The sequence below is a fragment of the Acartia tonsa genome, chromosome 3 (genome assembly GCF_053477335.1).
Source record: "Acartia tonsa isolate MP-2025a chromosome 3, ASM5347733v1, whole genome shotgun sequence".
In the NCBI taxonomy this organism is placed as follows: Eukaryota; Metazoa; Arthropoda; class Copepoda; order Calanoida; family Acartiidae; genus Acartia; species Acartia tonsa.
In genome coordinates, this window is record NC_137262.1 from 4,406,431 (window position 1) to 4,430,724 (window position 24,294).

At 31.4% G+C, this 24,294-nt stretch overlaps 1 protein-coding gene across 1 annotated transcript in view; it reads right to left on the reverse strand.

Annotated features, from left to right (window-relative positions):
• LOC145312963 (putative G-protein coupled receptor 21) overlaps positions 1 to 21,200 on the reverse strand; it is an 81,756-nt gene extending 60,556 nt beyond the window's left edge. Inside the window, exons 1-3 of the mRNA XM_080152176.1 lie at positions 21,142 to 21,200; positions 19,096 to 19,162; positions 9,360 to 9,415 (exon numbers count right to left, since the gene is read on the reverse strand). Coding sequence (XP_080008302.1) covers positions 9,360 to 9,415; positions 19,096 to 19,138 — 99 coding nt within the window. The 5' untranslated portion in view covers positions 19,139 to 19,162; positions 21,142 to 21,200. The remainder of the gene's footprint in view (positions 1 to 9,359; positions 9,416 to 19,095; positions 19,163 to 21,141) is intronic.
• Between the last annotated feature and the right edge of the window lie 3,094 nt (positions 21,201 to 24,294).

The window sequence follows — 24,294 nt, forward strand, 5'->3', positions numbered from 1 at the left end:
TGGGGGCGATTATTTTGTTTTTTGGAAGGGGGTTGAGGGTGTCCCAACCCCCAATAAAATAGCCAAAAACCACCACAGAACCAGTAGGTATATTCCCTGAAGAGTAGAATCCAATCGGTTGAGTGGTTACCGATATCTTAAGGGACGGACAGACGGACAGACATTATTCTACTTTGTATTATAGATTGCCAGGATTGTATTGTGAAAATAGTTGTTGCACTTTTGTTATTTTAGCCAAAAGGCAATACAGCCATTGATGTAGAATGTAGATGTATGACCATTACGAGATAGGACGTACTACTAAAGGACGTACTACGTTTGTCCTTTAAATACATTGATTTTTTGATTTTTTCACAAACTATATGTTATAAAATACAACTATCCTATTCAGTTAATTTTTGGATATAGATTCCTGTAAAAATAAGGTACAATGTTAAAATCAAAGCATCTCTATAATCAAGTCTTAAAATGTAAGTATGTCCATATAAAGCATAAGCATTTTTATTTAGGTTCTAATTAATATTATTATCTTTTTAGCTTTCTTTTACTGATGTTGCCATCCTTGTTCAAAGATGTAAGGAAGAAAAAAATGAGGGAAATATTTGGGTCATCTTAATAATTAATTAATACAAATATCTAAATTGTCATAATGCAGTCTTTTATCATTCTTTTTTGGCTTTGTAACAACTTGACACGCAAAGTTGTTATACAATTATGGTTGGTTAATACGTGCTCAACCGAGAGCTTTAATCGGTAAAGCGATTACTTAAAAATTATATATAGTATATCTGAGCTAGATCTTTAAATCTTTTAGTGGTGAGCCGGATTGGGGTGCGCCAGATGTGATCCAGATTGGCGCACCTCATATCAATCTTTAAATCAAAATGGCATTGGCTATCCGGCGCCAAAAATCTTTTAAAAATCAATGTTTTTTAGCAATGGCTGTGGCGCACCGTCGGCCCACCTCCGGACCACCTCTGGCGCGCCCTGATCTGGCGCACCACTAAAATGATTTAAAGATCAAGCTGTGGAAATATACTCTCTATAACCATTACAATAAAGTCCATTTATACCTGATTTTGTGATTCCAAGGACATTATCTAAAGCAATGCCTTTCCATAATTGTTGATGATTATTTGTCTTATATTTTCACTAGCGGCTACGCCCCTAGAGCCTCTAGGGGCACTTGAGGAGGGGGTAGTCGAATTTGATAACCCAATTTCTCATTTTAGAAAGTTAAAAGGAAAAAGTAAAAAAAAAATATTTTGAGGGGTGGAAATTTTTAATTTTTTTTGGAGGGGGGGGCTTCCCCCTTCCCCATCATTTTTAATTTTAGTTAAATAAATTAATTTTTTTTTTTTGGGGGGGTATTTTTCATTTTTTGGGGGGTTGGGGGTGTCCCACCCCCCAAGAAAATAGTTATAAACCTTCCCGGGACTTATGAGAAGCTACCCTGATAAGGAGAACCCGATCGGTTCAGCGGTTAGCGAGATCCTTCGGTACCCACAGACACACAGATACACAAACAGACAAACATCCTGTTACTTTAGTATAAGGATTGTTTAGCTCTCACGTTGATTATTTCATACTTGTTTTATAAATTAGTAATTGCCTTAAAACAGAATCTAAATATCATATTATAAAAAAATGACATTATTTTAGTGTTAAATTGCAAAAATCTGGGAGATTTTAAATTTTTTTTTATAAAATTGAAACTAAAGTTAATTCTTTAAAATTTCAGTTTCAATTCTGGAAAAGAGTAAATTGACAAAGTTAAAGTGAAACACTAAAATAAAAAAGAAATTTTGCTATTGTACAGATTCTAATAAAACAAGGATGACAACATCCATAAAAGCAATTTCACTTCCTTCTGAGAGTCACCATCTTAGACGTTTCTTTGAAATTCTGTTTGGTTTCATTCTGAGCTCATGTCCTAGACCACCTCAGTCTTTTATTAGTAGCGAAGCTACTCTATAAATCGAAATGTCCGTCCGTCTGAGACAAAGTGGAGGAAACGTGATTTTCTCGGCTCCTATAAAAGATAAACAGCTGAAATTTTTAGTGAATATTCTTATAACATATGGCCATCTAATCTATACATTGTTTTGTCCATCTGTCTGTTATTTGGGTTGTTAGATCGATTCCTAGATTTTCATGTTTTCGTGATTTTCTCACCTTTTTTCAGAAAATGGGCTGAAATTTTCAGGGATTGCTTAAATTTACATTCTACTTATTTTCTTATTATGATTTTTCTATTAATTGGGGTGCTAGATCGATTCGTAGACTTTTAGGTTTTCTATGGTTTTCTCGATTCCTATTCAGGATTTGCGACCGAAATTATCAGGGATTAAATATGCTCATATTCTACATATTTTTATCAAGTTTCATTAAGATTTGTCTATAAATTGCGGTGCTAGATCGATTCCTAGATTTTTAAATTTTCGTGATTTTTTAAATTTGGGTGATTTTTAAGGTTTCCTGATTTCCCTATTTTATCAAGATTAATGTTTATTGTATAAACTGCTTTATAGTAATTTTTCCCGATATCCATTCATAAGTTTTTGAGCTTTGCTTCTTATGGATGTTGTCATCCTTGTTTTTTCACTTCTGCTTCAATGCTATTACACGTGGTCTTACAGTTTCCTAGTAATCTTGTATAGAGTAACCTTACTGCTAACTTTTCTATACGATTTCATTTTTTTACCCAGGAAAAAAATAAACTGCGAACCAAATAAATAGGCAAATCTGAATTTGTAGAATAGCAGCTTTAATGCTCATTTAGGATGATTTTACTGTAAATATAAAATGTAGATGCATCTTTTGGTTACAAGTTTCCACCGTTATTTTTTTATTAATCAGCACCAATGAAGCACAAGATCTAAAAAACAGCATTTTGGGTAAAAACTGGTGAACCAAAAAGATATGCAAATCCAAAACAAATCAGTGGAAAAACGATTTTTTGCACTTTTTTCCTCTTTTAAAGATTGATTCTGATAAATTAACAATTTTTTAAGGTTTTATGCATTAATAATTAAGAAATTTAGTATAAGGTAGAAATTAATGATTTTTTAAAATAAGAAATATTAGAAAAAAAGAAATTCGACCCCTATCACTTTAGAGGACAGTTGCTGACCTCCAGTCTTATGGATGAAGCTAAATACATATTAAAAATAATAACTACTCCCAAAAGTACAGAAAAATGATTTTTAATGTGTTAAAAAATCCATCTTAAAATCTTGATTTTGAGGATGGCCTTTAAGATGCTCCTATGGGTAAAGATGGTAAGTCAAATGTTAACAAAGTGCATGCTCATGATGACAACTTATATATTGAACTATGGTCCAATTTTTGTATTCATAGCAGCCTCCAGCCAAGCAGTATTAAAAAAGAAAAAAATTGCAATTTTAATTACTCAAATGCATAAGATAAATACTTTCGTTTTTAAAAGATGTTTATATTTCTTGTCGGAAGGATCCATGGGAGAATGCTATGACTACAAAAAATGGTACATAGGTTGATAGACAAGTTGGTTTAATGGGCATGTATTTTGATAACATTTGGCTCACCATCATCACCAATAGGAGCATCTGAAAGGACATCATCCTCAAAATCAAGATTTTAAAATGTTTTTTTTAACACATTAAAAAGCATTTTTGTATACTTTTCAGGGTAATGTTTATCTTTAACATGCATTAGGCTACATCCATTAAACTGGAGGTCAGCAGCTGACCTCTGAAGTGATAGGGGTTGAATTCCTTTTTTTCTAATATTTCTTATTTTAAAAAATCATTAATTTCTACCTTATACTACATTTCAAAATAATTAATGCATAAATCCCTTTAAAAAATGTGAATTTATCAGAATCAATCTTTAAAACAGAAAAAAAGTGCAAAAAAATCTTTTTTCCATTAATTTATTTTGGATTTGCATATCTTTTTGGTTCACCAGTTTTTACCCAAAATGCTGTTTTTGAGATCTTGTGCTTCATTGGTGCTGATTAATAAAAAATCAACGGTGGAAACTTGTAACAAAAAGATGCATCTACATATTACATCTACAGTTAATTCGTCCCAAATGAATAATGAAGCTGTCATTCTGAAAATTCGGATTGGCCTATTTTTTTGGTTCGCAGTTTAATAATATTAAAAGGTCAGAGAGAATTTTTAAAAATTCATATCATAAAACAACAACGTCACTATTTATCTATAATACATCGAGTTTCACAAGAATAAACAAATCTATAGAAATATATCATTAACAAGGATGACAACATCAATAAAAGCGAAGCGCTGAAACGGTAGGACAAACAGACATTAACACTTGTATAGTGTCAGAACTGAATAATCAGAATATAAATGTATAAGAGTCGAACCCAAATTGTAAGTAAATTTGTTGAAAAACTGCTTGATACAGGATAATGTTTATGGACATACTTCCATTTTTAGGACTTGATTATAGAGTTGCTTCGCTTATATCATTATACTTTGTTGTCCCAGGAATTAAAATACTAAAAATCAGATTAATCGGATGATTGGATCACATGAAAATTTGTTGTTAAAAAAGTAAAAAAATCGACATGTTTAAAATGGACGTACGGACTTTCTGGTAATGATTATAGAGTTACTGCGCTTTCTAAATCGTACCTAACAACTGAAATCGATAGGAGATTTCTAACATGCCTAAATTAACGAAAAAAGCTATTCGTTACGGACGTACGGACGGACGGACCGCCCCTAATTATAGAAAAGCTTCGCCTTTAATAAGGGATACAACCTAAAGTAACAAACAAACAAAATTTCCCTTTTTATTTTCAATTCATTCTAAAAAAAAATAAAAGGGAGGGGCTCAGAGCTTATTTAACAACTTTGAGGGAATGCGCTGCATTACAGATTTTAAAAAAAATACATTAAAAATGAATGAAAACAAACCTTAACTCCTAAAATATTTTCCTTATAGTAAAAGTTTGTGTATAAATGGTGAAGTTTGGCACAAAAATATCTCTGAAACAATGGACGCTGAAAGATAGGGAGAAAGGGTTAAATGGACAGCAAAATAAGTTCTTAATTGTATTCAAATGCGGCGCTTTCGGTCTTTATGGGCTTAATTATTGGACCATTAGCTCAACACCACTGCAAAGGCCTAAACAAAGCTTTCTTGAAAAGTACTACTTAAACCACACAGCAGTTGAAAGATTCTAAGCTTCAAACAAACAAAAATCTTACTACTTTTTATTTTAGATGATTTTATCATGCAGTTTTATTTGAACTAAACTCATAGACATACAAGGGTGGGGGTAAAGGGGTGTTTACCCCCCTCTAACTTTGTAACTTCTTATTCTACCCCCTAACAATTTTTTTAGAAATTAATTAGATTACACCCCTTAAAATAAAAAAGCTCAAACTGCTCAAACTTCTTTTAAAATTCTTATTGAAATATTTATTCTGTTTATCCATGATAGGTGGGTGGGAGAGTGATCTATGACCTCTCTTATTTTAGCCTTTCAATTTCCTAGCCAATACAAAATTTGGGAGCCTAACTCGCCTCCCCATTCGTTCTGTTTTTAAAAATAATGTAAGGGGTTAGTATATGTTAGCCTAGATAGGACAAAATTAAAGCTTGAATTTAATTATATTTTAAACACGAAGCCCCCCAAATAGTTTTAAATACTTTATTTCGATTATTTAAAGAAGTAAGGCATTTTGTCTGTTTCTTAAGATTTATATAACTACTTATGTGTAAGGTGTTTCAATCTTATTATTAAGCCCTTGGATGGCTATAGGTTTTTTTCCCTTTTGAGTATAGATCCTCTAAATGCTAGGGGCGAAGCTGTTAGATTTTTTTTATAATTAAGTATAAAGAGAAGTGTTCGTATTTAAACAGTTGAATAACAATACATAAATATTTAGTAATTTACCGCTGAACAGAAAGGCTCTCAAAAATACAAAAAAAATTACAATTGGCGTATTGGTATTCTTAAGACGAAATAAGATGAAAAATGTTATAACTGAAGAAAATAAAGGATAGATAAATGAGAGTGATCTAGGAAAGTGTTGTTTTTGTAAAATAATGTATAATTCTCTTTTATCTAAATTCTACATTCTACTATATGTTTGTACTACATACACCGTATATTCTATGTTGTAGCAGTGTTCGGCAGCCAAAGTCATATATTCATCCGCCTATTTTTAAAAGCAACGCTTTTCTGTAGCAAGGAATGGTCCGTACGTCCGTCAGAACGTTGGTACGTAACAGATAGCTCTTATCCTTAATTCTCATATTCTTATATTATTTTGGAATACTGATACCTAGGACAACAAGGTATAATTTTGTAAGTGAAGCATCTCCATAATTATGTACTAAAAATGAAAGTATTTCCTTCAACAGTTTTCTTTTATTTTGCAACAAATTTATATACAAATTTGTTTAGACTTGAAAAGGCTCATACCTTCAGATTTTGGAGCTTAGCTTTTATGGAAGTCTTCATTCTTCTTAATTTTTATAAAGGTGATCCGTAGCAGTAATCAAAATTAATGGACAATCCGTAGGCATAAAAGCATTTTAATATTTTTATCAGCGGCCTCCTGCAGCTTCAAGACAGCCACGTTATTTTAGAGATTAGCAGCAAGCCGCTCAAAATACGCGGCTCCCCATCCCTAATTCCTATGTATAGCACTCTATTTCTAAGATACTTTAGATAAAAGTTATTTTTGCATTTGCAATTTAGGATAATGTTCTTTATGGTTGGGTAATAAGTAAATATATAACATGAACGTAATATTTAATCCATTTACTACTTGTTATATACAACAGATCTATAGTAAAGTTGTATAAACAGACAACTACCTCCTTTCATTTTTCAAAGACCTCTTTCGTCTACTTTTAAATGATTTTCTGCTACTTAGCTGTGTTAATATAAGCGATACCATTGCATTGGTTGATTTTCAATGACCCAATAGGAAGGTTGCACAAGACGATTGCGATGGGAAGTTACAGTTATTTAACCCTTTCTCCCTCTAGTGTTTTACTCTAATTTATAGACAGCTCCGCAGATTTTAGATTGAAGAATTATAAGATTCGTTAGACCCGAGGGGCCGAAGCCACTGGCTAACAAAACTGATTTTAATATTATGACTATTATTCTAATATTAGTAGAAAATTGTCTGTAACACGATGCTATACATAATTTTTCAGTATGACTGCGAACCAGTTCTTATTCAAATTTCAGCGGAAAGTAATCGCGTTTTCGAAGCCATACTGGAATTCGAATTAAGTTTTAGCAATCAATGAACAAATTGGACATATAAATTTTCTTCTAATCATTCAGTTATAAAAAAAAACTGCTTTCTGTCATTTTATTAGCGAAGCGATTGTATGTTTGTAAATTTGTAATTTTGATACGAATTTTAATAGTGAACTAAAGGGATAAAACAATAGTCGATATCCCCATTGATGCTACATAAAATTACCCCATCTTCAGATTACAATTAATCATTGAAACGTGTGGACACTTAACTTAATTAACCAATCAATTAAGATCTAATAAAAGTTCCTAAAGTTGTTAAGACAAGGAATAAAAACTTTGGGGAGTAGTGTAATAACAGCCCAACGCCCCTTCCCTCCCTGAATTTTAACAAACTTATTTGCGCTTAATGTTTAGATTAATCAAGTTCACTTATTTATTAACTTTTAGTAACACCAACTTGCAAAAAATCATATTTTATATCAGAAAAAGAATATAAAAAGGTAAGTAAAAGTTTGTACTTCCAACAAGGACGAATAAACTTTTTACAGTATGGCTTAGAAACCCCTTAAAATCCGCTGGATTAGAACCGGTTCTTAGTCATACTGAAAAATCATATTGGCAACATGTACATAGTTTAATTGTCAGGCAACGAAGTGTATTCAAATTTCAATTTCTAAAATGATAATAATGATATCTTTTTTAATGACTATTTAGACTAAAAGGAATTAAATTGGGAATAATTTAATTCTTCTTTTTTTGAAGCGAATAAAAAACATTATTTAAAATGAAAGTAAAACTTCTAATCATAAAAACATCAATAAGAATAATAATATTAAAAATGTAAAAAACTAAATGAATAGTATGATAGTAATTTTGTAAAGATATTATAAATCCATTTTCTGATAATCGAATAATAGGATGGATGCGTCATTTTTTCAATAATTTAATTATTCTTTTTGCAAAATTAGTTATTCTTATTTTCTGAAGTAAACATTACTAAAATTTATAAATTCTATCATATAAAGTAGTAAGTTTTTTTTGTCTGAAGCTAAAGATCTACTAACCAATAAATATAACTAACTACTAAACCAATTAGGTTTTAGGTAAGATTCACATACACTGTACGGTGATGGTTTTAGGCTATTTTATTTTAAGATTTAATTCTTGTGATGGTTTAAACTAAACTATAAATACCAGGGGCGCAGCTGCAAGTATTTTTAAGAGTTAGAATAATAATAAATAACTATAACGGATTGAAGCAGGTCATAGAATAGCTAAGCTTTTAAAGTTTTTTTATCAAAACAAAAAAAATTCAAATATCAGTGGCAAAAACAAAAAAAACTTTTCAATCAACTGGACCCTTTCTTTCTATTCTATTATATAAAGTAGTAAGGTTTTTTGTCTGTAGCCTAAGATTTCGATAAAGGCTGAACCGATCGAGTTCCGGGTTGGTTTTAGACTATTTAATTTTAGATTTAAGTTTTGGGATAGTTTTAGGCTATTTTCTGCACTTACAGCAGTTGCACAGCAGCTAGTTTATACAGATTTTGATAAATGTAAAAATGTTATTTATTTTTATTCTGTAGTTGATTTATTACTTGACTGACCTTGACTTTATTTTATTAGAATAGTAGCAAAACTACTTTTTTATTTACTAATTGTCAGTTTAATATTCAAAGGGTATACTTTATTTAGTCACAAGCGGCATCGCCCATAGCATCTAGGGGCTTTGCCCCAAGAGTTAATTTAAAAAAATCAATACACCTGGTGCAACAACCATCACATTAAAAAAAATGGGGGGATTTTTTTTGAGGTGTTGTGGGTGTCCCACCCCCCAAGAAAATAGTCTAAAACCATAACAGGAACAGTAGGTATATTCCCTGAAGAGTAGAATCCAATCGATTCAGTGGTTACCGAGATCTTAAGGGACGGACAGACGCACGGACGGACAGACATCAAGTTACTTTGTATTATAGATAGTTAATTATCGAATGTAAAATGTAAAGTTATAAGATTGAATCTGGTATCAATTTCATACACATATTTAAAATTTTCATTATCTAGAGACAATACCTATTCAAATAAAGCGCAAAGGAACTGTAATGTAAATTTTTACCTGGCATACTAAGGTTGGTAGGTTTGTATTGAGAAGTGCGACACCAGATATTGAACCTAAAAAATAAACATATTTAAAAAAAACACGACGATAATATCATTAAGTATCATTAACAATAATATTAAGATGAAAAAAGAAGAAATAAAAAAAAACTGTAAAATGCGTAGACACAAACTGCAATAATTGAGTAAAGAAACCACATATTTTCTTTATAGAAATTCTGCATAGAGACTGTGTTCTTAACAATTTTAAACTGACGATGGTCAGACGGACAGACTTAAACATATGGTAGCTGCTCTTTCAAAAATTGGAATAGCAAATGATCATGGAAAATTTATCTATTATTTATATAAGTTGTAAGTTTTTTGTCTGTAGCCTAAAGTTTCGATAACAACTGAACCGATCGAGTTTTCCAATTCAAGGAAGCTTCACATGTGTCCGGGTTGGTTTTATGCTTTTTATTACTTAGGCGCACTAAAACATTAATTTTTTACAAATAGCTAAACCTATACTAACTATCTTGTCCTAGTTTTTATTATTCAACTATAATGGGTATAGAATATGTGGATACATTGACATGGAAAAATTTGTTGTTATTAATTGTTGAAAATTCAGGTTACTAATAGGAACCTCATTTATTGGTCAGTAGAAAGAGAGGGGATGGGGTAACGGGGGTTGATGGAGTTTAATGTTATTTGAGCCAGTTGGTAATTATCAGTTAATTAGAGTACATGAAAATCTGATGCAACATCCAATTATTTATACATCGGTTTGAACTATATTTCCCCCAAACTTGTTTGTAGTAAAAACAAGGATGACAAAATCCATAAAGCGAAGCATTGAAACGGTGGGATAAACGGATATTAACACTTGTATAGTGTCAGAACTGAATAATCGGATTTTAAATGTATAAGAGTCAAAGCAAAATTGTAAGTAAATTTGTTGAAAAACTGCTTGATACAGGATAATGTTTATGAACATACTTACATTTTTAGAACTTGATTATAGAGTTGCTTTGCTTATAAAATTATACTTTGTTGTCCCAGGAATCAATATACCAAAAATCAGATGAATCGTATAATTAGATCACATAAAAGTTTGTTGTTAAAAAAGTAAAAATATTAACATGTTTAAAATGGACGTACGGACATTCTGATAATGATTAGAGAGTTGCTACGCTTTCTAAATCGTACCTAACTACTAAAGGAATCAACATGCAAATTTTGGAATCGATAGGACAATTTTAAATCAACGAAAAAAGCTATCCGTTACGGACGTACGGACGGACCGAGCCTAATTATAGAAAAGCTTCGCTTTAAATACATGCCATTTTACCAGATTATGATCGTACGTTTATCATTGTTAAAATTGAATTACCTATATTACAATCCTTGTGTATTTCTTTCATTTTAAGAATATAATTTGCTAAAATGAAAATATTCTCATATACATCCTAGGATGGGAATGGGGGTGTTTAAACCTATTAAATTTGGAAACCCCTTATTTTACCCTCCTAAAATTAAAAAAAAATATATTAGATAACCCCATGAAACCATTGAAACCCCTAATTTAACCCGCCCCCCTTAAAATGTTGGAGGTCCTCATTTTACCCCTCTCAAACCTTAGAAACGCCTCATTTTATCCACTTTAAAATAAAAGTAAACTGGGTTGTTTGCAGTAGATATATGAAATAAATAAACATGAATTTAATAGGTAAAAGTTTTTGTTATTTAGTTGTGATGAAGTGCCTAAGGAATGTAGAAGAGTGACATTATACTTCAGAGATAGATATTTCAATAAGAAGATTTATAATGTACATATTGTACAATATTCATAATACCTTCTTATACTGACTTTTTTCACTACAAGATAATTTTTAAAAATGTAGTAGGCATTTTATGAATAAGGCGTTTTTGAGAAATGCGTTTTCTGAGATGGGCGTTTTTTGAGATAGGCGTTTTTTGAGTGTAGTCAAAAAAAACTTGGACGTCTTCTGTTTTATTTTTTATAGTTTATTGGAAAAGCATGCTAAAATCTAAAAAAAATTTACAATTCCTTATTGATAATATTAACTTTTAAAAAAAAATTTGCCCTATAATAAAGGATTGTTCTTTTTATGTTTAAACTTGTTATTATGAATATAATTGTCCTTGTTATACTGTAACTGTAATATACTAAATAGAAAGTTGTAAAATATCAAGTAAAGAAATTTTATATAATTTCCATTTTATTTCAAATAGAAATTCCCTTTCGTGGCAATGCCCATTCAGGGGTGATTCGTCGTATTTTGAAAATAGCTTTTGATTTATTTTAGGTTACGTTAGGTTATATTGGGTTAGGTGATTGCCCAGCTGGGTTAGGCATTTGGCTCCGCAGGGTTAAAGTCACTCGTAGGGGCTAGAAATAGGAGAAAAGCTACTGTGAAAATACGTAGAAACGCCCCTTAAGGCTCGTTGTAAATTCAACTCTTACTGTTTTTAAAAAGCTTTCCTTTCATAAATGTAACATGCTCTGTGATTGTCTATATGTGTGTTAAAAAGGATTTTGCTAACCGCTGAACCGATACTGGGAAGGTTTATTACTTATATTAGTTCCTTTCGACGTCGCCAATAAACAATTTATTGAAGTTGTATGTCAATAGGCTGATTCTATTCTCAATATTAAGTTATACATATATAGTAGTATGTATGAAGTAAGACTTTATTGAACAGGGAGAGTCATATACTTCAGTAGAGCAGTAATACAACAAATATATCATGCATTTATTACTCTTGATTCTTCGGTTAGGACATCACTAGTATAGGCCCCGCAGGATAGGCTATTCTACCATTTACTTAACCTAACCAAACCTAGAGTTTTTCAACAGTTTGATTATGGGAAAAAATGCAATATAAGGTAAACCGCGGGGTAAAGAAATGATCCAAATCGAATTGTGAGGAAATTTCGAAAACATTGTTTTATTTTTATCACAGAGATCCAATAACAGATCCTCGTAAATATATTCTATTACAAACAAGGACAATTATCTAGCTGAGTGGGGCAGCAAGAATTTGAAGATTTCATCTAGAGTATGTGTAGGCAAAAACAATTGAAAATTTGTATAATTTAGAAAAAAAATGGTCAACTGCAGTTCACGGTAAAATGTAACGAAAAATCTTTGAATTTTAGAGGCTGCTAGCTGCCAAACGGCTGAACATACATATCATGCCTACAAATAGTATCATTTTTCATAATAAGGCCTACGAATAATCTGGAATAGTCGTTTTCACAGTTATTTCACAGTGCACATAAATATGCAAAACGACTATTTAACGCGTTTTTTTTTCTTCAGTGAAGCTTTCCCTGTGCATCATTTGATCTTGGCTAATCCAGATTATTTGTAGGCCTTTTTATACCGTTTAAAATGATGGTTATACTGTTTGGCAGCTAGGAGCCTTTAAAATCCATAGATTTTTGAAGATATTCGTTACCAGGAACCTTTTATCGTGAACTGCACTTTACTTTAACTGAATAACAAATTTAGCAGGAGATGTGTAAAGTAAATTTTAGATTTTCTTTGCTTCTAACCAATCTGTTCTAAAAATCCCTCAATTTTATTTTTGTTACAAACAGATATAGATTTTCTTTGGTATTAATATTATTTTTAAAGTAGTAGCTTAAAAAAGAAATACTGGAATCTAGAATAGTTATTTCTTTCATCGTATTATAAACTGCTTTCCGCGGATATAGAATGTACAATTATAAGATTAAAACTAGTTTTTTTAGCCCCGAGGTGCATTTGTAGTTGTACATTTTTATATTCGTAGAAAGGTGGATATAATACGATGCTAGACATAGTTTTTTTTCTTATGGATGAGAACCGGTTCCTATCCACCGGATTCCAATGAATACGAGAAAAATAATTAATATTAATTCCAAAAGCAAAATCCTTATGTAAAAATAACATGATGTCTATCTGTCTGTGTTGCTTTATCACTGGATAGATTTGGTTCTCCTTTAGCGTAAAATTTCCTATAGGCCCATGGAATGGTTTATTACCATTTTGGAGGAGGGTACCTCCACCCTCCCAAGAGAAATCAACCCAGGAAAAATCTCCCACCTTAAAAATTGTTTTACTTCTGGAGATTCGATAACCCCTCTTCCTTAAAGTGCCCCTAGAGGCCTCTAGAGGCACGTGACAGAGAGGCAAACATCCTGTTACTTTTATAAAAGGATATAAATCATCAAATCTTTCAAACAAAATTCTATAAGAAAACTTGTGACATAATAAAGATGAATGTTTTGATTTTGAAAAGACTAAAAGTTTAGTAATTACAGAAAAGTTAGTTTAAAAAGTCTGCGGCTACAGGATGATAAAGGTGAAGTGTGAATGGTTACTATAGTTGTACTGTACATCTATAAAAAATGTGCGGCTATATCATGATAAAGGTGATGTGTGAATGGTAACTGTAATTGTACTGTACATCTGTAAAATGTTTGTGGGTGATATGTAATTGGTCATAGTAATTGTACTGTATATCTGTAAAAAGTCTGCGGCTTTAGGATGTTAAAGGTGAAGTGTGAATGGTCAAAGTAATTGTACTGTACATCTATAAAAAGTCTGCTGCTACAGGATGATAATCTAGAAGTGAGAATTGTCACAATAATTGTACTGTACATCTAAAAAAAGTGGGCAGCTACAGGATGATAAAGGTGAAGTGTAAATGGTCAAAGTAATTGTACTGTAAATCTATAAAAAGTCTGCAACTACTTGATGAGAAAGGTGAAGTGTAAATGGTCACAATGATTGTACTGTACATCTATAAAAAGTTTGCGGCTATATAATGCGAATGGTTACTAAAATTGTACTTTGCATTGCATTTTTTAGGTTGGCATTAAGTTAACGAGATATGAAATATATAATTATATAATGGGATTCTAGAAAAAAAAATAAGAGGAACATAAAATCATTTTTGTATGACAAAAGTGTACAAAAAAAGTTACCCATTTCCCCATTACACAAGAGGTTAATGGCACAATGAATAATTTATTAAAAAGATTTGGCAACTTTACTTTTCTTATCTTTAAACTGATAATTAGAGAGATAGTTATAAAATAGAGTAATCAAAAAATTAAGTTTGAAGATTCACAGTCTATTTGAAAATTAAATTTTCACATAAATAACAATATGCAAAAATATTATTAGAAAAAGGGAAACTAATCTGTTAAAATGTATTTTTACTATTGGTCTCGGGTATGGATACTTTTCACTGGATAGGAGGGGGTGGGGGATTATTACAGAAACCTTCCTAAAGTGGTAGAAGTCTGACCACCACCCCTATCAATTTAGCAAAAAAGTTGAGTAAAAAAAACATTAATAGTACACTTTTTATTATTGATATTATTGAACACTTTGTCATTCATCAAAACATAAAAAAAACAAGGGTGAATATATCTTTTGTTCTTAAGAGCAAAGCATTTTGATTATAAATAAATACTTAAGTATTATGCAGTAAAATAGAGACATTTGAAGAATACAGTATGTTTTAACATTGTAATTAATAAAACAATATAGGAAAAGAGTTTTAGTTTTGTAATTTCCAAAATCTTCAAATAAAGAAGTTTACAACGACCTTTATGACCATTGAACATACCCGTGTTTTGAAATAGCTCCGCTACTAAAAAACAGGAAGCAGACTACAGGGGAAATTAATAACTTTCTATTCCCAACTTTTGTGCCACATTGTCTGTCTGTCTGTCTGTCTGGCATAAATGTAGAGAAATTAGACACTCTATAACTTAGTAGTGAGGCCTCTAGATGCAGTTGAGGAAAGACAGGCAGATTACGTTTTATATAAAAGGTTACATATTAATTATTGCTGATTATTTGAGAAAACAATGATTAATATTTTTATGTTTGCTTTTTTATTCCTAGAATTGTTGTGCATTTTTAATTTGCAAATATCAACCAATTTCACATAACACACATGTTGTAAATATTTCCTAATAAAGATATTCTACTTCACATCCTTTCGCTGATAAGATACATTTTAAAAGGGAAATCCTGTCAAACTTTTATAATTTTCCTTACGTCTAAGTATTGATTTGTTCAGGACTTGAAATATATCTTTATAGGACAGAATTTGAAAAATTGATTAATTTTTAATCAAAAAATCTTATTTTAAAAGACAATGTAGAAAATCATTTTTTTCGGGAGGGGGGAATGGGGGGGGGGGCAGACAGACTTCAATACATCTGATTTTATCTTTTAAATACTATTTAATCAGCGGCTGCGCATATCATATTTTCCCGTAAGAGCATAACCAAATTGGTTACATACTTTCAAGGAAAAAAAAAAAATAATTTATGTTATCAAACACTTTGGTTTAGTCAAAGATGCACAAATAACACAATGTGCTAGCAGCCAGGGATCTTAAGGGATAAGACAATGGACGATAACTTGATGTACATTGCCAATGATAAAAAATAACGGGTATAGTCCCTTTCGTAACATCGCACCTTATGGAGCGATTCTTCGTATTTTTCACAGTAGCTTTTCTCCCATTTTTAGCCCATGCGGAGGCTCTAACCCTGCGGGGCCAATTACCTAACCCTGTGGGGCAATCACCTAACCCAATATACCTAACCTAAAATAACCAATAAAAAGCCATTTTAAAAATACGACGAATCGCCCCTTATGGGTCGATGTTACGAAAGGGACTATTCCCAAATTAACCGTTCAGTAGAGATAATTGAACGCTCAACTTAAGAAACCAACCGATCAAAATTTGATAAACTTTCAAAGTCATTAACCTTTTACCGTCTAATGTTCTCTCCCTCCCTCCCTGGCTGGCAGCACACATGATGCGGTCAGCTGAATTTGAGTTTCTGATTGTGTACATAGTTTCCTCATCCTATCTCAATATTTACTACAAGCTAAAAAAGCTTCAAACTTCAAAAAAAAATTTAAATTTTGAATGTATAATGTATAAATCGTTTATACATTTTATCGCTTTTGTTTTTATAGGTTTTGAATATTTGGGTTATCTGCTGTACAACTTCGGAAATTAGGGAAGAAATAGGCAATCAATTTTCAGATGATCCACATGATTGATCAGTGAATATTGGGCTGGGTTAGTTGTTGCTGCTATTATCAGGTTTTCAAATCAGGGAGTAAGGGAGGGGACAATGGATCGAATATTCAATTTTTAGGAGTCTCAGACTTTGGGGACTGGCTTAAAGGGAACATGCAAGAATTTAGCAGTTTCTAACCAATCTTGGGGACCAATTATGAATGACGTCACGCAAAATCATGCATAATCTCGCGGCAAACTAGCGCGTCAACAAAAAGATAAACAATAACAAGCAGACAGAATATTTTGATTTTGAAAATTATTTTGTAAATTAAATCATTACATTTTATATATCTAATTCTTGTTTAATGTTAATTCATTCCGGTTAGTGCGTTGTAGAAAGAAATTATATTAAGATTATTAGTTATTATGAGCAAAGCCTTCCTATAATTAGGTCCCGCACATTTGTACGTCCGTAACGGTTAGCTCTTTTCGTTACTTTAGACATGTTAGATGTTTCTTATTGATTTAATGTAAAGGCAAAAGTTTTTTGTCTTTAGCTTAATATTTCTGTAATTAATGATCCGATTAATTTCAAAATTTAAGGGAAAATTCACGAAGTCCTGAGTTGTTCAAGGTTTGTTTATTATTAAAATCTCAAGATGGTGTTATTTTATTTTTCTGTCCTGGATGCTAGGAGCGCAGCTACCAGTTATCCTAAGATATGTTACTTAAACCTTAAGATCTTTAAAATTAAGATGTACTTATGTTCTCAACTATTTTATTTATGTAGTATAAAATTTTGACGCAAGGTATCTCATTTTTTTTTCGTTAAATGAAATAACTTGAGTTAAAAGTTCTGTAGGAAGGTAATTGTTTTAGTAAGTTTTATAATATAATTATTTAGAGGCTTTTCATGTCTAAGCTTTTTAATAAATGCAATAAAAAAATTTGGGTAAAAGATGTTGTAAAAGTAAAATGGTATGTTTCCTTAATTTTCCGAAGTTCAAATAATAACAATTATGGAAATGAATTGTAAACAAGGGTCTTGATCTCTAGAATCAAAGGCTTGTAGTAAAGCATCAGTTTAAGGATGGTGCATTTCGAATTTAAAACAATTCAAAAAGTCAAAAATTTCCACTAAAGGTTGCTATATTGCAAATACTTGTTTTATCTGGAAATATCTAGGTTTTCAACCTTAAAGGGTCACAACTATAAAATTGAATTAACTGCCCATTGTCCCCTCCCTTACTCCCTGTTTTCAAATAGTCTTTCTCTTTTTCATAAAATATTTTTAGTATCGTAGCTACTCAAAATATGCTTCAGAATACGTTATTCAAAAATGACTAATTAAATTCCTTGATTATCGAGGAATTTTAAAGATTTTCAAATTACAATTACAAAGATTAATCAAAATACTAAATTTTCAGCAATACGTTGAAAGGTTATTTTTGTCAACTTTTAATTTGTTCCTTACTTTTAGACAAAATTGTAATTGCTTTAACTTTTTCCTTTTTTTCTGATAAAATATACTACCAGCAGTGCAAATTAATAGCTTTACACAGACAAAAGTGGAAATATAAATTTCAGGTGAATGCATCTCCTCGGGATGGAAAAAGGAAAGTGTATAAACATACAAATCATTTGGTTTCTATTCAAAACAAGATGAAAATCAATAATAATACTAGTAATATGTTATCATTAAACTACTTGATAAAATATTTTTTAAAAATAATTAGCCTGAAAGTTAAAAATTTGTTGGAAAACAAACGATAGGCGAATATATTTAATGGAAGGACCAAACACATTCTATTGCTTTGACACCAGTGACGCGTGTTTGGTAGATAAAGAGAGGAGTTAAAACCCACCTTAATCTTTAAATTAGAAAGGACTATCTTCCTTTTTAACCTCATAATGATTTCTCCCCTCCCCTCCCCTTGCTAACTGTGCACAACAATGTTTACAAATTGCCGATGGCATTTTAAACTAGAGTTGGCTCGATATAATTATCTCCCTATTGGCTAGTTTTCTATATGCATATCTATTTCTCAATAAATCTATTTTCCTCACCCGGCATTACTATCTAAAAGAAAGTAAATATTTAATAATTTAAATGATTTTTAAAAGATTTTTTTAAATTATATTTTTTTCTTTACATTACCATCACCAAAGGGTTAATGATGATGATTACAATTTTAGTTTAATATTTGAACCCACAAAATGTCGCCACAATCGAATTCTTTTAAAACATAGTTTTCTTAAATTTATCATATTATAAATTTAAATTTTCTTTTTTATGATTAGAAATAAAATACAACAATATAAGGTAAATAGCAACATGAAATGAAAAAAATGAATTTATTTTTAATAAATTAAAATAATGGGTCTTATCGTTCTGGGCAATGAGAGTTTATTATGGATTATTGGAGCACTATGAGTTTTAATCATATATTCCTTGGAAAACTTGAGCTCGTTTATAGACATTTATTTCCTATATAGATCTGACATGGATCTTGAAGCAATTAAGCAGGCCGTTTTGTACATGTTAAAAATTGGAAGATTTCATTAAATAAAAGTAATCAAAAATATACTTAGTAAATGAAAGCTTTATTAAGGATCAAAGCAGGCTCAAAGATATGAAAAAGTTGACTGCATGATTCAATAAAGAAAATAAAGTACATTACCTAGAACACAAGTTATACAGTTACAGCAACATAGATGGAACATAAGAATACCACTGACTGTATTTATCTAAAATAATAGAGTTATAAAGAGTTATAGCAACATAAATGGAACATAAGAATACCACTGACTGTATTTATCTAAAATAATAGAGTTATATAGAGTTACAACAACATAAATGGAACATAAGAATACCACTGACTGTATTTATCTAAAATAATAGAGTTATATAGAGTTACAGCAACATAAATGGAACATAAGAATACCACTGACTGTATTTATCTAAAATAATAGAGTTATATAGAGTTACAACAGCATAAATGGAACATAAGAATACCACTGACTGTATTTATCTAAAATAATAGAGTTATATAGAGTTACAGCAACATAAATGGAACATAAGAATACCACTGACTGCATTTATCTAAAATAATAGAGTTATATAGAGTTACAGCAACATAAATGGAACATAAGAATACCACTGACTGTATTTATCTAAAACAATAATAAATCATAATATACACATCAATATACAGAATAAAAAGAATAATGAGGTTATACAATTGTGGTATAGCTTGGTGCACTGCATAAGATTAGGTTTGGAGGGGAAATTTGACTGTAAATTTCCCTGGTATAAAAAAAAACTGTTTTGATTGGTTGGTTTGAAACTGTTGAATTATTTTTAAATCTACAGAAGGGGTAGTTATCTCTGATAAAATCTTGCATGTTATACTCAATAAACTTGAATCTTTTTTTTATTATAGCTGTTATTTTTGGTTAGAGGAATTATAGAAAAGCTTTGCTTTTAAAAGTAACAAATAAGATACTCAAAGGGTTAATCAATATTTTTGTACGAAGCTTCTAAACATGTCTTGTCTTATGAGTGTCTGTGTACAAGTCTGTGTTTATGTTGACCTTAAACTAAAATACATTGAATTACAATTTGAGCGTCTTTCTATTTACTATGCTAACAATTTTGTAAATAACTATTCCTGTTTTACATACAGATTCCTTTTTTATTTCTTTTAACATAGGTAAAATGTATGACATATATATCTATCTCGTGTATACTGTAAAAACATGACATCAGGTGTTTTTAATCGATGAGTTAGTTGTTATCTATAATACAAAGTAGAACGATGTCTGTCTGTCCGTCTGTCTGTCTGTCCCTTAAGATCTCGGTAACCACTGTACCGATCGGATTCTACTCTTCAGGGTATCTACCTATTGGTCCTGTGGTGGTTTTAAGCTATTTTTTTGAGGGGTGGGACACCCCCAACCCCCCCAAAAACCAAAAAATCCCCCCCCCATTTTTTTTTTTGAAGGAGATTTCCATGGTTCTTTGCGATTTTCGCCATATTTTTTTTTTCACCTCTTGGGGCAAAGCCTCTAGAGGCTAGGGGCGAAGCCGCTAGTTTTATATAAAACGATTAGTTTTTCAGTGCTTTTTTATAATAATGTGGAAAATTGTACTGCAGATTTTTATATGACAAACAGACAGACAGACAAACGTAATATCTTTGTCAAATAAAGATTTTCTGCGCTAATAAAACTGTAATAAAATTGTTATATATAGATCATTTTCTTATAGTGTATATTTATAATATATTTAGTAAGATATTGACACCTGTAGCGAATACTTTCGTCACATTATGTCATAAAAAAAAATATAAAAATAGATAGTTCGACAAGGAAAGATTCATCCATAAGAAGTAAATAGAACATAAGGATTAATAATTCTGATATAAAAAAACATGCACATCTTTGATAAATGCTATAGCTCTTTAATAATACATTTAAAGTCCTTATATTTAAAACGGGATCTGTGTGTGTGTCTCTCTTTACCGAAGGATCTCGATAACCGCTGAACCGATATGGTTCTCCTTTACATTGTCGGGGTCGACTTCAGGCTTTGAGTAAGAATAATATAGAGGTTAATATTGGCCCAGTAACCCTTGCCAATGTGTAGTAATGTTAAAATCCAAAAAAGCTTGCAAATCGACCCGCCCTAATGTTGTTTAAAGTTGTTAATAAAAAAGTAAAATTACCTTTTTTGACAAGCTTAGAGTAAGTATGATATAGAGGTTTAATAGAAGGCTGGTAATAGTGGATAAAATAGTAAAAATTACCTTTTTTGACAAGCTTAGAGTTAGAATATTATAGAGGTTTAATAATAGGCTGAAAATATGGGATAAAATAGTAAGAATTACCTTTTATGACAAACTTAGAGTAAGTATGATATAGAGGTTTAATAATATGTTGGAAATAGAAGATAAAATAGTAAGAATTACCTTTTTTGACAAGCTTAGAGTAAGTATGATATAGAGGTTTAATAATAGGCTGGATATAGTGGATAGGAGAAGAATAATCGACACCGCTAACACGACCATCAAAACTTCTGAAATTAAATCAGTTGTTATTACATATTTCCTGTTAGGGTTAGAAGAGAAGCGCTGGAAAGTGTCATGTGTGACGTCATAAAAATACGTCTATTATCCATCTTGTTACTTACTCCCTCCTTTTTAGAATACTCTATGACGTCATATATGGCACTTTCCAGCGCTTCCTTAGAAGCAATGCATACATAATCGAATGTTTAATACAGTTGCGTGAGTTTGGTGGGTGTCAACTCAACACCCCACTTAAATTGAATTTACCCTCTGATAGTTTCACACCTCCCTACCATCCTGGTAAATCGTTGTGCACGCAAATGCATGGTTTAATAATTTCTATGATATAGCCAGGGAAAAGAGAATGTGGTTCTGACAAACAATTCTATGTGAAAATTTCCTCTCAACCCCCTTCCCTTTCTCCCCCCCCCCCCGCTTACCCACTTCCCTTTTTATTATTAATTGGCTGAATAGCAGCCCCTGGATATAACCTTTGTAAAATTATAGATTTATGATTTTTAAGAATGATATAAGATCTAATTTGACTGATATTTATGTCATCATTATGCCTAGTATTTAGTTTTATTACCTTATTAACAACTAGCGGCTACGCCCCTAGAGGCCTCTAGGGTTACGTAAAATCTATTTTAAAATCAGCTATTTACCAAAAATATTTTTTTCGCCGTTAGATGGTTTTGATTATGTTTTTAGCTTATTGCAAAAATGTCCACAGGGCGACGTTTTTTATTTTTGTCGATTTCTCTAGGGAGGGTGGTGGTATTCTCCCCCCAAATAGTTATAAACCTTCCCGGGACCTATGAAAAGCTACCCTGTTAAGGAGAATTCGATCGATTCAGTGGTTAGTGAGATCCTTCGGTACAAACAGAAAACAAACATCCTGTTACTTTATTATAAGGATATTCTACTTATTACATTTACATTTTGCATTAATAGATAATATAAAATATTACTAGACTTAAGTGAGGAGGGGGGCGGGGGAGGGGTAAAAAGTTAGCCTAAAACCATCCCTAGACTAAAATTTGAAAATTATATTTTAATCCTGGGTCTAACTCCTGTGTGAAGCTTCCATAAAATGGAAAACCCAATCGGTTCAGTGGTTACTATGATCTTAATGGATAAACAATAAATCTACAACTTTATATTGAAGAAATTAGTGTACTTTTATTAGCGAAGCTACTCTATAATTCCGAATGTCAGTTCGTCCGTCTGTCCGTAATTAATGAATTGGGGGAAACGTGATTTTCTCGGCTCCTATTCAAGATAGACAGCTGAAATTTTTAGTGAATATTCTCATGACATATGCCCATCTAATCTATACATTGTTTTGTCCATCTGTCTGGGGTGCTAGATCGATTCCTAGATTTTTAAGTTTTTGTGATTTTCTCTATTCCTATTCAGGATTGATGGCTGAAATCATCAAGGAATGATTATACCCATATTTTACATATTTCCATCAAGTTTCATTAAGATTTGTCCATTAATTGCAGTGCTTGATCGATTCATAGATTTTAAATTTTTTGTGATTTTAAAGGTTGAATGATTTTAATGGTTTCGTTATTTTATCAAGTTTAATGTTTATTGTATGACACTGATTTATAGTAATTTTTTCCCCCGATATCTATTCATGATTTTTGAGCTTTGCTACTTATGGATGTTGTCATCCTTGTTAAATGGTAATATTTTTTTTCGAAAATTATGTCACAATTTGTTTTTATTTGTTGAAATCCGTAGATTTGTTTATAGTAATAATGAGATAATCATAATGCAATGTTTAACTTTAACTAAGATTTCGTAATATATTTATTCTGCTTGATTTTCGAGGGGACAATGGGCTGTTATTACACTAGTCCAAGTTGTCTTATTAGCTGGCTTAACAACTTTGGGGACTTTATTGAATATTAATTGGTTGGTTCATTAATTTGAGTTTGGAAACGTTTCAACCAGTTATTGTGATCTCCAGAAGGGGTAATTTTGTGTAACATCTTTTGGAATGTACACCAATTTATCAGCCATTGTCTTATCACTTTAGATCCCTGGCTTTAAGTATTTTTTTAATGTTACTCTAGTACTTGCTGGTTCGGCCGTTGTTCAAATGTTTAGATTTTAGCGGCGGTTTTGCAGCAGAGAGTTATGTCTTGCTAGCGTCTGTAATTTTCCAAATGTGCGTATGCGGTTAGGTTCTTGTTTAATTCAAGCGGGTGCAGATACGGCTAACGAGCTTTAAATAAAACATGTAACACGAAAAAATTGTTTTTAATTTCCTCCTTAACAATCTAACAATCAATATATATATATATACTTGGATGTTGCACCAGATTTTAATGTACTCTAATAAAGTGATACTCATAGATGGTTAAAATAACGACACCCCCTCCCCGTACCCCTTCTCTTTCTACTGAATGAACGAACAAACCAATAGATGAGGTCCATGTTAGCAACCTAAGTTAATGAAAAATTTCCCACTGTCAATATATCCACGTATATTCTATATCCATAGACTAACGAACCAAAAATTGAAGTGCAGCGTTGCTTCAAAAAATAGCTTATTAGGTAATCACCAATGTCAAAAATTTTTTTAAAAAGTTTCAGGGTTCGGAAGCCACGCCTCAGCCGCGGATAAGCCTCAGTTTACAACCTGCTTGTGAGCAGAAAAAGAAATTTTTGAAAGAAAGATTGTCTACTAAAGAGACAGTTTTATACATCCAGCTAAATTTTATAGTGATAAAATGACGATTTCACTGAGGCTTACACGCGGCTTACGCGCGGCTTCCGATCCCTGAAAAGTTTCTA